Source organism: Parasteatoda tepidariorum, chromosome 2 (genome assembly GCF_043381705.1).
Source record: "Parasteatoda tepidariorum isolate YZ-2023 chromosome 2, CAS_Ptep_4.0, whole genome shotgun sequence".
In the NCBI taxonomy this organism is placed as follows: Eukaryota; Metazoa; Arthropoda; class Arachnida; order Araneae; family Theridiidae; genus Parasteatoda; species Parasteatoda tepidariorum.
Genome location: NC_092205.1, coordinates 50,126,603 through 50,143,833, shown reverse-complemented (window position 1 = coordinate 50,143,833; position 17,231 = coordinate 50,126,603). Strand labels below are relative to the sequence as shown.

Here is a 17,231-nt window from a genome sequence, read left to right as displayed (position 1 = left end):
AATATATTTTTGCTTTAAGAACCATAAAATATGCAATGTTTTTAAATTTTCTATTTTTAAATTATTTATAGCTCAATTATTATTTGCAATAATTTAATTATTAATTATTCAATTATTATTGTATTTCCATTATTATTCTTAACGAACGGTTTCGATATTCAAATGGTACGACAACTAACTACACTTGTAAGAATATTCTTAAAATTATAAAAGTAATTTACTAAGTAACTAATTAAATCACATAAAAGTGTACTAATAAACATAGTTAAAATTTAAAAATCATTAAAGTTAATTTTCTATTAAAACTGCTTTATAATCTTTTCATTATATTAAAGTAAGATTGAAACACAAAACGAGAAAGTGAAGTTTTATTAAATATGTTACAAATTATGAATAATTATAAAATGTACCTATAAAAAACATAGTGCTCTGTTATAAAAGATTTAAATTGATAAGTCATGAAATCTTGAAAATATTTTCAGGAGCATCTGGTTAAAGTAAATATAAGGACGGAAAATTCGAGATATTCCTGAAAACTATTCACAGATTTTAAGAGTTAGTGAATAAAAAGCGAAAGAACAGATGGGATAAGAATTTCTCAGGAATGGAAGAAAATATAATTCCAGTAAAATACTGTGGTTCGAGTAAATATACCTTCAAATTCTGATTTTATTGCTAATATTTGTAGCGATAATCAAATGAACTTGAATAATGTTTACTCTTAGTTGAATAAATTTAGCTTTAGATAGTTGAAATTTTGTATGATTTGTAAACTTTGAACAGTTTTGACATTTTAAAAGAAGCTGATGGATTTTATCGAAAATAAACAGAAAATTATTCAATTGTATATTCTTAAATGTATAAATTTTCAAATTCTAATTAGATGCTTCACTATAATTAAATTTTCAATTTCATTGTTTTTGAAGGAGGTATTCTGTCATACATTAATAAGTTATGTAATATAAAAAGTCATTTGGTAATATGCTCTTTTTGAGAAAACCTTTGCTCTAACATATTGTAAAAAGAGAAATATCCATAATAATTTTTTAATTTATATAACAAATTAGTAAAACTCGCAACAAAAAGAAATATGTTTTGATGGAATTTTGCCTTAGTAAAACAGTTCAGAAGTGCTATATAGACAATATGAGTTTTTTTTCTTTTAAAGTGATAAAGAAAAGTGGTTAATTATACGACTGAATGAAAATTATTATCTCAGAAACTATCCGTCAATTTAATTTAAATTTTTCTATTTTGTTATTTAAGAGTAAGAATTTTGAAACGGATTAAAAATTTGCATATCTTACTCATAATTATATTTTTAAGTTCTCTTAAAATGTTTTTTGGATATAGTTGGAATTTAAACAGTGAAATTAACAGAGGGTCTAGAATTTTGACCACTTTCCTGATCAAACTCTCACATTTTCCAGGTTGCGACTACCAAACATATTTTATGGTTCAAGAATTCGAATCCATCAGTTCATTGAATTATAAGTTATTTAGGGTATTAACTTTTTATTTTATTTTGTGGCACTGTACTTTCAAAGGAGTACTATTCGGAGAAAATTATTTTGGTAAAATTATCGAATTTTCTGATAATGACTTTTCTAATAAAAAAAACATAATTCTGGAAACCAAAAGCCAAAGAAATTCTAAAATATGCGGCATTTAAACCATTCATTTGGTAGTTTTTCCGCTCACATGGTTCAAGTTTACTGGAAATTCTGATTTTCAAAATTATAGTTCTTGTTACTCCACATTTAGTAAAGTATACGAAACTAGGAAGTGAATTTTATCAGCTAAATAGTTTTTATGCTATGCTCTGAGATATCATGAAAAAAATCAACAAATTCTACCAAATTTACAAAATTTTATCTCATATTATAAAAGTATTTGTTAATTTTATCAAAATCGACCAGAGCCCTTCGGTAAAAATTACCGAGCTTTTTTGTATTTTCATAGAGTCAGACACATGTTAAACTTTACCATATTCTTGTTGTTTTGATCATACTTTCTTCTCAATGTATGTCTTGAAAAAGCGATAAACAAAGGTTAAAATTTTCCATAATTTTCATAAATTGAATCAGACACAGACACTTAAATCTCTCAAGATACAAAGGAAATGTTTTTTTGGCATAAAACAAAAATTACAACTCGCAGTCATCTAATTCTAAGAAAAAATATTATTATTAAATGTCCAGTGTACTCTCAAACTCAATCTATTTTGATTGTCAGTAAAATTTCAATTTTATGATAAAGTGTTATTAAATAATCTATGAGGGATTTTTCTTAAAATACTATAAATCTACTAATAGAATACAAAAGAATTAGGGTCTTTTTTCTTAAATAAGGGTACATTTTTATACTAAAAATCATGCATTTAACGGAATATAATTCCTTGACAAAATAAAAATAAAAATTAACTTTTGCCCAATATTTCTAAATTGAATCAAATGAAGCTTTTAATTACTGGATGAATGAAATATTCAACTATAAAGTGTTCAAAAATAATAGATCTTATGTTAAACAATTTTTAATTTTAACATATTACGAAACATTCGATAGACTCGTCTTTACCAATTATTCGTTATACGGCTTATCATAAAAAATCTCTCGGAAAAAAAAATCTGATAAAATTACAGTATTGTTTAGCAATGACATTTCTGGTTGAAAAACAAAAAATATTTCATTTGGGATAATAAGAAAAATGCTCGGTATTTTAACCATTCACTTGTAAAAAAAATTCTGATCACGTGGCTAAAGTTTACCAAAAGTTCTTGGTTTTAAGTTATAATTCTCTATCTTGAACAAGGCCAACAATTTACCACTATAAAAATACTTTAAAACGACAGGTAATAACTTTCATATTTCAATTTATATATTTTCAACCCTATGTTTTCGTTCAATTTCTTGAAAGAAAAGATCAAGAATTCGGTATCATTCAATTTTATTCAAATTTTGTAACTTCTGTTACTTTTCCAATAGGTGGCACCATTTAATAGTAATTAATAAACTGAAAAGTAAATTTAACCGAACAAATGGCCTTTATGCGATGCTCTTTGGTATCGTGATAATTTTATCAAATTTTACCTTGTTTACTACGAAGCATATAGTAAAAAGAATCTCAGTTTGAATAGTAACTTTTTTATGGTTACTTGAATAAGTACTTGACTGTCGTAAAATGGACTTATAATGGTAAAATTGACTTAAAATAGCAATTTATTTAATTGACTATGGCAATTAAATAAATTACTATTTAACCATTTTTGCCAAAAATTTTCTGACATTGAAAAATGAATATTATGAAATATGAAGAAAAAAATTCAAATCTAACTCATTCACGCATAAGACTCGGGCTTAATTTATCTTCTTCACAGAAATATGAGAGATATTACTAAAATGTGACATTTTGAAAAAAGTTAATGCAAATCAATATGCAAATGAACTACTTTCGTAGAAGCATTGAAATAGGAAATGTGAAGCAAACAACTTCCGCCCTTTATCATTATATATACCATCAAAAATTGAAATAAAAAGTAAAAATTTCTTCGCCATTTCCTTATATCTATTTCTTTTTTATATTTTTATTGTCACTTGAATAATAGTTAACTTTTTTTTCATTGAATTCAGAGCTTAAATTAAATATTAGTTACAAAACTCATGTTGAAATTGTATTCTAATATCAATGTAGTTTTTGTTGATTAGTTAGGATATAATTAATTGGAGATAAGAATTTCCATTTTGTCTTTTGAGGGATAATTGATAGTTTCATATCTTAAGAATCAGAGAATTGTATCTTCGTATTCAATATTTTTTTCTATCTCAGAATTGCTTTTCAACACTATTTCTGTTTTTCACTGAGAGTAATGTGATTTGGGGGAGTGCTTAATTGCATTTTTATAAATAACATAGGAAAGTTGATGCAAAATGTTTTGTTGTGTAAGAAAGAAAAGAATCAAGCTTTTTCTTCAATTTTTTTAATTAACGAGAAGATATGTTCCAAACGAAATATTTTTTAAGGACATGCATAAAACTTTTTTTAATATTTGCATAAAACTTTTTTTTGCAAATATTTCAATACTTTAGCTCAAAATTATTAATTTTATGAACGATCCAGAGCAACTTATAACACAGTTTTCATCAGGTTTGATAACGTGATAAAATTAGCATCAGAACGTGATTGTAGTAGTGTAAATTCATTATACATTGCGTTTTCACCGAGAGTGAGATACTGCAGTATGATCGAGGAAAAATGTCTTGCCTTTTTAAGGAGCATTTTTATAATGAAACAAAAACAAATATGTGGCCATTACTTATAGTAGCAAATAGAATATTAAGTAGCATCTCTTTTACAGAAGTGAGGAGAGTTTCTTATCAGGCATCCATTTTATATAATAATTTTATATAATAATTTTTGTAATGATGAACGATTGTACTGAGAGACCATTGGGTAGCCAAAATTTCCCCAGTCCTAACGACAAGAATTTTAAATTACTAGTGAATGATTAATTGTTAACGGACACTTAGAAGCATGGCGAGTTATTGGCGAGTAATTTGGAGAGTTATTGGTAGATAATATAGCAACAACTTAGTTACTAAAAAGACCGTGAGAATTTAATGTAACCTCATAACCGAAATATTTTTGTGGTTAGAGAAAGAAAGTGACTTACAGAGAAATATAATTAAAAACAAATTTTGATATTTGATTTGTAGTGACATTGAATTAAGGAATTATACATTTGTATTCAATTAAAGAGTTAGCTGGTACATTAAATGTTAAGAATAGAATAACAGTATTTATATTCGCTTTTTATAAAAGGGGATTATTATTAAATTATTAATTGAATTTGCTTATAAAAGAATTAAGATTGATAAAAAAATTAATTTATGATATTCATAAAATTTAGGAAATATCTAATTTTTATAATACATCACACTTAAAGTTAACTAGCTAAAACTCATTAGTATAACTAATAGTTTCATGTAAACCGAGCTTTTAGATGAAACTATCCATGACGAAAAAAAGCTGTTAATTAATCCAGATTATTTTCGATCACTTGAGAAACTAGCATATCAGGGAAGGTTTCTTGCAATGAGTTAAATTTAACAATAGTTCTTGTATGCAAGATGGCTTGAAAATACTATAACAAATGCTAGAAGACTTTATTACATATCAGAGAGTATATTTTACATATTACAGAAATATGTTAATCAAAAAGGTCCATGTTGTACTAGGGCATCTCACATTCTACACGGATCTCTATCTTTTGCTGCAGATTTTTTCAACAGCGCCTAGCATCTTTTGGCTAAAAATTCAAACAAAATAATATTCATTTATTATTTTCATCAAATACTAAATGTTATTTTATAATGACGCTCAAACAAGGTAGTTAAAATTAAAGTTCCACTTTGTGAGCTGAAGAAATATTAAAACAGTAGTAGTAGACAAAATGTTATCAAATTTAGAAATAAAATAAAATTAAAAAAGTTCAAAATATTAACCAACTGAGACTACTACAAATGCACACATAAAATATCATTTTTTTACATTACTTCTGCTAATAATAATAATCGTAATTAATTCTCTCTCGTCTAAATCCGCCGTCGCTAGTTCATCAACATTTTTATTCAAAAGCCTAAGAAATGTTGCTTTTTTACATTAGAAAAATTAGGATTATTTTTTATCCAACTGTTTCCTTCTCTTATTTTTTAATTTACTAATTTATTTTGCAATTTTATCATTTATTCACTCACTCGTTCTCTTATATTTGCACTTATAACACAATTCGACAAGGGTCGGACTATGTCATTTTTCATATATCACTCAAATGAATGTAAAATCGAGCAAATTCATAAAAGTATCATATTTTTAAAATAAGACAAATCTTAATGTACTTGTTTTAATTAACTCTCTCTCGTCCTGATCCACCGTCTCTAGCTCATCAGCTCTTTTTATTTTAAAGCCAGAAAAAAAAAATTTCAATTATGAAAGTTCATCATTTCGCTAATCGATCCCTCTATTTATTTTTAAAAGCCTATAAAAAGTTTCCAAAACTGCTTTTTCGAATGTTTCATAGTTTAATTTTGTTGACATAGAGCAGCAAATACACTGAAGAGCCAAAAAAACTGGTATACCAGCCTAATATCGTGTAGGGTCCCTGCGAGCACGCAGAAGTGCCGCAACACGACGTGGCATGAATTCGATCAATGTGTGAAGTAGTGCTGGAGATAATTGACATCATGAATATTGCAGGGCTGTTCATAAACCAGAGGGAGTAAGAGGGGGTGGGGATATCTTCTGAATATCACGTTGCAAGGCATCCGAAATATGTTCAATAATGTTCATGTCAGGGAGTGGATCCAAGAGCACTCTTCTGAATTTAGACACTTCCACTGGCCACCAAAATTCCCAGACATGAACATTATTGAACATATTTCGGATGCCTTGCAACTTGATATTCAGAAGATATCCCCACCCCCTCTTACTCCCTCTGGTTTATGAACAGCCCTGCAGGATTCATGGTGTCAATTATCTCCAGCACTACTTCACACATTGATCGAATTCATGCCACGTCGTGTTGCGGCACTTCTGCGTGCTCGCAGGGACCTTACACGATATTAGGCAAGTATACCTGTTTTTTTGGCTCTTCAGTGTAGTTATCTTATGAAGATAAACCTACAAATTTAAATAATTTATTTAAGAACTGAATTATTAATCTTGAAACCTCAAACATGTATAAAAATTAGTAAGATGGCAAAAATTTGCATTAAAATTTCAGATCTTTTTAACACGACTAATTTGAATGAAGTAAAATGACTTACACATTTTCTTTTTTTCTCCATATTTTCTCCTTCACTTTTTTTCTTTCGGTTTTTTTCCCGTGCATTCTCTCTTTTGTACTTTCTCTGTTTTGTTTTCTCTTCTCGTTCTGCCAGTCTGTTCTTTGAAACCTATAAGTCAAAACATGATGTAGTTAGTTATGAGATTCATAAAATGAATCATTAACATTATTGGAAATGAAACATTTTCTAGGTGTATATAGATCGCTACATTATTATCTTCATTTTTGAAGTTGTATTATTATCGTTCTCTATAAAAAATTTATATCTTGCATAAATTCTTCTTTAGAACTGAAAAATACGCTTAGAAATAAATAAAGTATAAAGCTCAGAAATATTAATCGAAGGCAATACTTTCCTTGCACATTTTTTCTATTGAAAATATGTGTACAAATTAAATTATTGGTATTATTAGTTAAATTATTGGTAGAAATACAAATTAAGTGATTCACAATAAATTGATTTTAACTTCGTACATAAAAGATGCTTTCTTATACGAATATCTGCCTGCATGGTCTTATGAATGCTTATAGGTAGGTGTTCTTAATGTTAAACAGTTGCTGAGAGTACCATATATTATGATAATATGTTTACAAGTAATTAATTGGCTGCATTTTAGGTAAGGTTTACTAGCTAAGGGTTACTTATTTCTTGAGTGCATATTGATTCAATTTTCATGAGAATTTCAAGGAAATATCTGTCTCAACTTGATAGAAAAGTCAGAAAAAATTTTTATAAAAAAATTTAAAATATGTTTTTAAAGAAAATAATAGGCGAAGATCAATTAACAGAAATTTTAAATGGAAAAATACCCTTTACTTTAACTGTAAAAATAATGTAACGCAGTTACATTATTTTTTATTGTTGTTGTTCGGCATGAGTCAGTGTATGTTTTTGTGGTTGAACAGAACGATAAACTAGATTCAAGTACTGAAAAGGCATTACAGTTGAGTCTGTAATCTTCCATATATCAACTCAAACTATCATATTAACTCAACTGAAAACATATAATTTAAGAAGTAAATCTATACATACATCTGCTAAAGCTTGTTCTATAACTTTCATTTCACTTTCATATTTCACTATACCTTACAAGCATCCTGTACATTACATTCAAAATTGCGCACAAGTTCTTGTAGGTATGAAGATATTTTCTACTTTAGACTTATGTAGAGCATGCAACGAAGTTTACCGTGAGAACACGCCAAATGTAGTCATAACTACACCTTTAGGCTTATTCAAATATGCCATTTGGCTTCCATAATGCAAACCAAGAGTTTCAGCACCTTATAAATCAAGTCAGGTTTACAGTTTTGCATACTACAATTTAATTGCATTTTAATTCCCTTGAAGAATGTAAACGCATCTTAAACTTGTCGTTCATGAAATGCATCTTAAACTTGTTTTTCAAAAGTTCTTCGAGTATGAATTAAACTTAATAATTTTTTATATATACATTTGGCCAAAGCTCAATTCCTTTTCTGAGATATTTAATCACAGACGATGGAGTTAAAGCTGTTCCTTCTGAAGTTCAAGAAATTTTGAATACAAATATGAATAAAACAATAATTGAGTTGAGAATATTTCTAGCAATGCTTAACTTTTATAGCCGTTTTATTCCCAACATTTCAAATATCCATGCTATACTTCTTGAATGTCTTAAAAATACTGAGAAAAATTAGAATAGATTTGGTAATGATTGATTTACATGCAATAATCTTCTACAATTGTTGCTTTATTTTCACCAAGTGTTCGAAAATGTTATTGTAAAATTTATAAGCAAGAATGTCATATAAGATGTATCTCGTCAAATATCACATTTTACCAATTGTTCTAATGTTTTCTTCTATAATTGTTTAATACAAATTATTAAATATTGCCATTTTAATTAAAGTTTATATAATTGATAACAATAATTGTTATGCAAGCAATAATTGATCTACAAGTAGTCGAAAATGTTATTGTTAAAGTTTTTTGCCATATTAGATATATCTTGCCAAATATCATTTTGCACCAATCATTTTAATGCTTCTTCTTTAACTGTATAACACCAGTTATAGAATTAAATTATTCAATATTTTAATGAATGAATGAATGAATGATCTGAAAATATTTTTGAATGATCTTTATTTTTATCTTAATGTAACTTTCCTAAGTGATTCATTTGATCTTTCAATCAGAAGTGTCAAATTATGCCCCTAATAAAATTTAACATTTAGATAAATAAAAACTATGATAATGAATTAATGAGCAGTATTTGATCTACAAGTATAATTATTGCACAATTCATGTGTGATAATGTAATATCTGAGGTATCTTGCCAAATATCATTTTGCACTAATTATTTTAATGTTTCGTCTTCAATTGTATAATACTAATTATTCTCATTTTAATTATTATTAGTAATTATAGTTATTAATTATTCCCATTTTAAAAAATTTTTATCTTAAATTTATTTTTAAATCATCTTTAGTTATATTTCCATCTTAATGTAGCTTGTCTAAGTGATTGATTGATTTTATCTCTCAATTAAAAGTGTCCAATTCTGCCATAAATAAAATTTAAACTGTAAGCAAACAATAGCCATGATAATGATGAGAGAAAATGAATCAGAATTACGAATGGTAAAGTATTTTTTAACATGAGCATTTATTAAACTTACATAAGTAACTTACTTACTTGATTTGTAACTTCCCCAAAAAGTTTCCGAATCCTCTAAAATAGAGAAAAAAATCAAATCAAAATCTATAACGGAAATGCTTTATTTTACCAATAAATGTTTTTATTTTCAAATAAATGAATTTATTCAATTACAATTATATGTAAATAATTATTTGCGTAGTTGATTGATTAGATAATTTATTTATATGTTTCTGACTAACCTACAGATAAAATTTGTAATGAAGATAGAAAATAATTATGATAATAATTTCTTAAATGAAAAGACATAGATACATAATGGAAAAAAGTTATACAGGTGTATATTTTTAATCAAATTAACTAATTTTATGACTGAAAAGTATTATTTACTTTTGGAGTAAACCTTCGGTTGGATGGACAGGGCATTGGTTGCTGATTAACCTATGAATGAAATTTATAAAGGAGATAAGCTATTAGAAGTTTAATAATATCATAAATAAAAATATAGAAAATACCAATATACATAATAAAAAATAATTCTTTAGAAAAAATGTGTTGTTATTCAATTATTTAAAATTTTGTCTTGAAAATATAGTAGATATATAGAAAAAGAGAGATGATATATTTATTTCAGTTAAGGATTGCTAATGAACCTGCAATCTTACTTACCTCCAAATTATCCCTTTGCGAATCAACAGCTTGCTATAAATTAAAAAAGAAAAGAATTTTTATGTTATAACCAAATTGAGTAAAACATAAATATTATTATTTCATTCCTTCCCAAAAGTTAAGAGTTTATTCCATCGTTAATATATATTATTTTTTCATGGTATTCAAATCAAAATTTTCATTTTTCAGAAACTCCATTGACAACAACTATTGAGAAAATTACAAAGTAAACAAAACGTGTTTAATGGTGTTTTAATTTGAAGTTTAAATCAAGCGTTCACTGTTAGAAATTTCTTGGAAAAAGGGTTAAATAACAATATATTTAATTGTTGTTTTACCATATTCAAACAAAAAAGTAAAATAACCATAAATAAGATGTTAATCAAACTTTTAACTGCGTTTATTAACTGCTTTCACTTAATACGGTTAAATAACCAGGATTTTATAACACCAACTCATCACACCTAATAAAGCCACTTAGCTCCTTGCAGCTGCGTGCATATTACAGCCGAGAGGGCTGATCTGTCAATCAGACAGACAACACTGAGGTTCAAGTCCCCACCTTGACACCAAAATATTTCCCCCCGCTCCTTTCAACACATGAAGTGCCCGGCTCTCTCCAATGCTCATTACATAAGGAAAAGCTCAGCTTCTATGTCCAGTTAAATTTCTTTTTATGGTTTTGAAACCATGCTAGTTGTAAATGGTTAAAATACCATATAGTTTTCCTTCTATGATTTTATAACCATACTAGTTATTAACGATTTCAAACCGTAAAGGTAAAACATTTTCTTTACTTTAAACTTTAAGGTTAATCGGATGGACAAAGTGCTGCCGGTTACTTGACCATATTTTCAGAAGGAAACTATTAACAGTATAGCAAGATAATGATCTTTAGCTAACTCTATTTCTCTTTAAAGAAGGAATTTTTTTTCTAAATTAATTGAATTGTATCAGTAACCACAATTTATTGTCAGAAGACATAAAAGATTTTGTGTAAATTTACCTATCTCTCAAGCAATTGTTGCTTCCCTTATTTTCCCTGTTTCTTTTTGCACCAAGTTCATAAACTCGTTAATCCAAAGACGTGTACAAAAATGTGTTTTTATAATTTTAATTTTAAGTTATATGTCTAAAGAAATTAACATTATGTAGAACTATTTATTTTGAAATAAAAAGGGAAACGAGAATTTCAATAAGTCAGTTGAATAATTTATTATAAAATGGAGTTTATGAGCATTACTTCTGAAAAATATTATGCACTGAAAAATTAAGGTTATGCTAATTGATATAACATTTTTACATTAGGTTTATTACTGACATGATTAATTGCTGCTAACTATTATTTAACTTATTATTTAACTGCAAAATAAGACACAAAAAGCTATTTACATGTATTATCATAAATTTATCTTTGATACGGAAATTAAAGAAAAAACAACTAAAAATAAGTGTTTTTACTATAACTTGACGATATCACTAAACTAAACTACACTCAGTAGCACGACAGCAAATAGATGGCCAAGGTCTACTTAACATCTCTGCTTTCTTGTCCTTGAACCCAGTGGTGCAGGAACAGATGTTCCGGTTGGGTATTCAGCCGGATGTGGAACCCCCCAATGTTTAGTTCACAAGCATGTATGGTACTCATTTTATCGCCCCACTGAAGAGAAGAAAGGTTGAGTCAACCTAGCCCGGTCCGAGGATCGAACCCAGGATCTATGGCACTAGAGCGTGAAGCTCTTCCACTCAACCACTTGGTGTCACATTTGGAGAAATGTCGGATACCAGACAACTTAATATTAGGTTTTTGGCATTATTTTTTTTGTGACATATTTTAAATCTAACAGGTTTATTTATTTATTTTTCGCTTATTTTTAACCCAATGATTATTGAATATAAAAATATTTAATGACAAATTGTTATTGAATTTTATATTAATAAAAACTTGTTCAATAATAAGGTGATAATATTTTTTGACAGTAATTTCATTGTATTGATTCTTAAATTTTCATTTTTATAAAATTCACAAATAATTTCTTTTAAATTTTTATGACATTGCAACACTATCTAATGACTTTACTTTATTAACTAATGACTTATTAAGCAGCTATTAAAAATGTGTTGCTTGAATTCAACATCTTTCTTCAATATCTGTCAAGAAAAATTGAGATTGTTCTCTTGCAAATGCAACTTAAAATTTGACATGTATAAGTATTTATAAATGTTTTTGAAAAAGCAAATACAGAAATCACTAAAAAAGGTCTAAACACAGATTAAACAAACATTGCTTACTTCTACCTCCATTGGTTCTTCATTTTCCAGCTGTTAAAAGAGGAAAGTGCATTAAAATTATTATTTCCAATTACAACTTGACACTATTTACTTAGAGTTTTTAAAAAGCTTTAAGTTCTTCACATATATTTCGATTTTCCTCTTTTTCATATGGATGTGTGGAACTTTGATTTAATCTCTAAATATTCACGTTACAATAAGTAAATTAGCATATGAATTTGAGTAAGTCATATTTCAAGGAAATCGCATAAAAGGGATTTTGACATTTATACAAATAAGTGCAGGAGGTTCCAAATTTGATTTTTTTCTATCCATAACGATATTTGAAAGATATATAAAATCAAATTTGCTATAAGACATTAATAATAATCTATATACATAATAATAAACGCGGCTGTGTGTCTGTCTGTAATCACAATATATCGCCCCAGAAGCCTCGCCCAGGCACGAAACTCGGCACATAATTGTGTTCTGACATAATGAAGAAGTATTTGTTTTCTTTTTCAAAAATTTGGATTAGTTTTTTAGTTATCAGTCATTTTGTAAGAAAATCTATATTTTTCGTCTTCAAAGAGCCATATTCAAAAAACTATTAAAAAATGCATATACTTTTCTTCACTCTTATAAATGTATGCTAATGCGAACCTTACAATTGAAATATTAATTTTCGACAACCTAAACCAATAATATGCGAAGGAATTAATAATTTAGTTGTAAGGTTCGCATTAGTTTGCATTTATCAAAGTGGAGAAAAGTTTAACTTTTGTATTAAAAATGTGGCAACGTATTCGATACGTAAATAGAACGCTTCGCTTTGATATATTTGTCGTTGTTCATAATTGTTATAATAAGTTTTTCTTCTTCTTTCCACGCTCTATTTTTTTTTCTTAAGCGAAGACGATAATTTTTGTAGCGATATAGAAATGGAAATTGATACCATAAAAAATTATATAGAAATAGAAATTGATACCATAAAAAATTAATTAGTTTTCGTGTTCTTTTCATGTATTTAGCATTTTAGTTTTTTTTTTCTTAAGCGTTGTAGCTATATAATTTCAAACATCCTCAAGAGCTATAATACATCTGCAACAGAACTGGATATGAAGACAAAATTGCAGGACAGGAACACTTTAATTGTCCACTAATCTTCAGATTTCCTGCTATGTTTTAAAAAACTTTATTTGTGAAAACCTTTAGCGTGGCGAACAGCTGGCTGCCTGAGGCGGCTAGTATTTAAATAAATATGAATTTCCGAGTTCAAAAATATAAGCAGTAAAACGCCAAATTGTCAAATTTTATTTTTTTATTTGTTTTTGATTTTTTTTCTTCTTTGTTTTTTAATTTTCGCTTTATTCGATTTCCCTCAAATTAATTTCTGAATTTATTCGACTTTTGTGAAAGTAATGTTGCAAATTTAAAACAGAGTTGTTTCAAAGAAATATATTTTAAACCATTATTTTTTCAAGCTTAAATTCCGTAAAAAATTTTAAAACTAATATATAAATAAGCAATAAGTAGTTGATTTAATAAATAGTATAACAGATTTAAAACTTAAATACCTTCTAACGCTTATGAAAAGCAGCTTTGCAGTCGAATTTGGTATTAAAAAAAATTTAAGCCTAAACCGAGTTCTTCATTTTGTTGTGGCATTAATAACGCTCAATAGAAAAAAAACTTAAAATTGAATTATATAAAAAACATAATTCTTGCGATAAGTTATGATGCATTACAGAAAGATAGCTACAAAGTGACAGCTGATCCTAAATGGTAAAAAATACGATTTTTCAATGATTTTCTACTTGTAAATTATCTCCCACGTGATGTATGACCTATTTACAATTTATTCAAGCACATGAATAATGCACTAGAAGAATGACTTTTTACATTCATATAGTAATTCTTCTCATCATTTTCATCATCAAGAGTGACTTTTTACATTCATATAGTAATTCTTCTCATCATTTTCAGCATCAAGAATGACTTTTTACATTCATATAGTAATTCTTCTCATCATTCCATTTTTCCAACTCCATTTTTCCGAATGAAAATAATATATTATGAAAGTTAAATTGTAATTACTACAACAGATTATCATTTGTGAACATTAAAGAACACATAACCCTGTACTTCGGCGAAACGTTGGATATACCTCTTATTAATATTAGACTTTGGTTTTGAAATATTTTTACTTTGGTGTATTTTGAAATCTTATGAAATTTTTTGCTCTTTTTTCCCAAGGAATATTTCATACACACACATATCATAACAATTTATTGTTGATATTTACAATGACAAAAATTTAACATAATACTAACATTAACAAAGGGGGTGTTATTTCTTTATTTTATGATGTAATTTTTATGACAGTAGAAAACTGATATTTATATAGTAGAAAACAGATATTTTAAAGACTAATAAATGACTTATAGTTTGAATTCAATCATTAGTTGCTAAAAAAATGTTGAAAATTAAAGTAGATATGTAAATACAAATGACTTTTTAAAAAGAATAATTATAGAAATAACACAAAATTCAAGAAAAAAAATTAACAAAAAATGCTTACATTCTCTATATTTTCTTCGGATGACGATGCCTAAAAAGTAAAAATACTGCTGTTTATAAAACGTTTTAGATATTTCATATATGGGTCATTTTCAAAATCGGGTGCCATTTTATAAATTCAAGTATAAATAAATAAATAAATTTCAAAAATAACTAAACATATTCTTTAATAATATTTTGATGCTTCTCGAACAAGTTAGTAAAAGTTAAATTAATTTTAAAAAAATAATTTAACTGTTATATTTTTGTCAGATTGTTTGAAAATTGTCATGTTTGTTACCGGACATGTTTAATAAAATTAAACCACTTTAATTTTCAGAACACAATAATCTAAATTAGAATTTATTGCAATTTTAGAGTCCTACTATACATTGAATAAAGATTTTTAAATTTCAAAAGCATTGCTTAATATTTCTTTTAATTTGTTTATGTCATGTCTGTTACCATTCTAAATTTTTTCAAATAATGTCTTATAATAAAGTATTCGAAAATATAATTAAAGATTTACCTTTATTATTTTCTTTTGTATTGCATAAAAAGAAATTATATGAACCTTTCACAATAATAATAATATATCAATTTGTATTTTATTAAAAAATTATCAATGTTAACAGACATGAAATTTTTTTAAGCATAAGGAAGTTTAATATTTATTCATCTTTGAAAAATAGAGCAGGGTCTTTGTATCAGGACCCAATAAAATTAACCCAGTTAAAAATCATAATCACATTTAAAAATCAAACCCAGTAATATTTCTTGGTCACCTGCTTACTTGACAGCAGCTCCAACTCCATCAGTAGCTCCTTAGCACTGACAAATTCATAAAATGACTATTATCCATATTTCAAATTGTTCTTAGCTATGAGCTTGTTTAAGGGAGAGAGAAAATTATGCCGATGGGACCATCCAACTTTTGGTGGAAATTTCTCACGATGATCTAACATTGGTTGAAGTTCAGCCCAAATTGTTGTTGGATCATAATCATGTTATGACTTTGAAATTGTGAAAAACAATTGCTTATCTTTTCTTAGTGTAAAATTTTAGTGTGCAAAGCGGCTTGCTTTCTTGAACCTCCAAAATGATATACTTGAATTTCTATTGCAAATTTGCTAACATAGTATTCTGAGAAGTCAATGTGAATCATTGTTTTTTTTAAAGATTTTATTAACAATTTAAGTTTGCATAATATTGTTGTCTAAGATTGAAAATGTGTTTTATAAATCTGCTCATATCAGGGTTGAATTTCGTTATCAGTTCAGAAAAGTATTATTTCTTTCGACATCATATGAATATTAACTCTTTTTTTAAAAAAATAGTTTTATGTTGCTTATTTAATTTCTTTGACGAACATTTTCATTTTATTTTATAGCAGACTTCATAAAAACTAGCAAGTATTCATAAAATTTTTATGTATTTATTCCGCGGGTTGTTGGAACACATACATAAAATGGGCAAAGTCTAATAAAGTGCAATAATCTCTTTTTTTAACCTGCTAAACATCTTTTTGTAGAAAGAATTTGGTAGCTAATTTCTGTTTGACTTTGCTTAATTATGAGGGGGGATACAGTGCTTAATAGTATTTAACATTTATAAATATTAACATTTGTTAACATTTATAATTTCATAAAAATACAACGTATTTCGAACATTTTGAATATTCTTAGAATATGATTCACCTCTAAGCACCTCTCTTCATGATTCACTATCATGATTCACTTCTATGTGTTTTTGAAAATTTATTAAGAAGCATTAAAATTAGTATATAAAAAATAGCATTATAATGGTATCAAATAATGTTAAAATAGATTAAAACATTAGGGTAAAGAGAATTTGTATTAGCAATTAAGAATTTGATCTCCATGATTAAAATTTGTTTAATCAGAAACAATCTTTTCGAAATTTAATTCTTGTAACAAGTCATGTCTGTTACCACATATGTCAAGCCTATTACTAAACTCGGTAACAGACATGACATTTCAAAGAAAAAAATTTCTTTTAGTTAATAATTCGATCAAATATAAAATATTCTATTTGTTTTAGAATAAAGTCTCACTAAACTAAATTATCTTTCAGAAAGAAATGAAACATAACTTTAAAGGTAACAGACATGAAGGTAACAGATAAATAAAACTACAGACATGACATAGCAAGAGCATACCATCTACGTAAAGGCTTCTGCTCCTTAATAAATAAAAAGAACATTCAAAAATTATATATATATATAT

The 17,231-nt window shown here is 26.9% G+C and overlaps 1 protein-coding gene across 2 annotated transcripts in view; it reads right to left on the bottom strand.

Annotated features, from left to right (window-relative positions):
* Positions 1-5,139: 5,139 nt before the first annotated feature.
* LOC107450955 (pre-mRNA-splicing factor CWC22 homolog) overlaps positions 5,140-17,231 on the bottom strand; it is an 18,344-nt gene continuing 6,252 nt past the window's right edge. For both annotated transcript variants that reach the window (XM_016066903.4, XM_016066900.4), the window contains 7 exons: positions 15,008-15,037; positions 12,445-12,474; positions 10,150-10,182; positions 9,871-9,921; positions 9,520-9,555; positions 6,823-6,951; positions 5,140-5,306 (listed from right to left, as the gene is read on the bottom strand). In XM_016066903.4, coding sequence (XP_015922389.1) covers positions 5,283-5,306; positions 6,823-6,951; positions 9,520-9,555; positions 9,871-9,921; positions 10,150-10,182; positions 12,445-12,474; positions 15,008-15,037 — 333 coding nt within the window. In that variant the 3' untranslated portion in view covers positions 5,140-5,282. The remainder of the gene's footprint in view (positions 5,307-6,822; positions 6,952-9,519; positions 9,556-9,870; positions 9,922-10,149; positions 10,183-12,444; positions 12,475-15,007; positions 15,038-17,231) is intronic.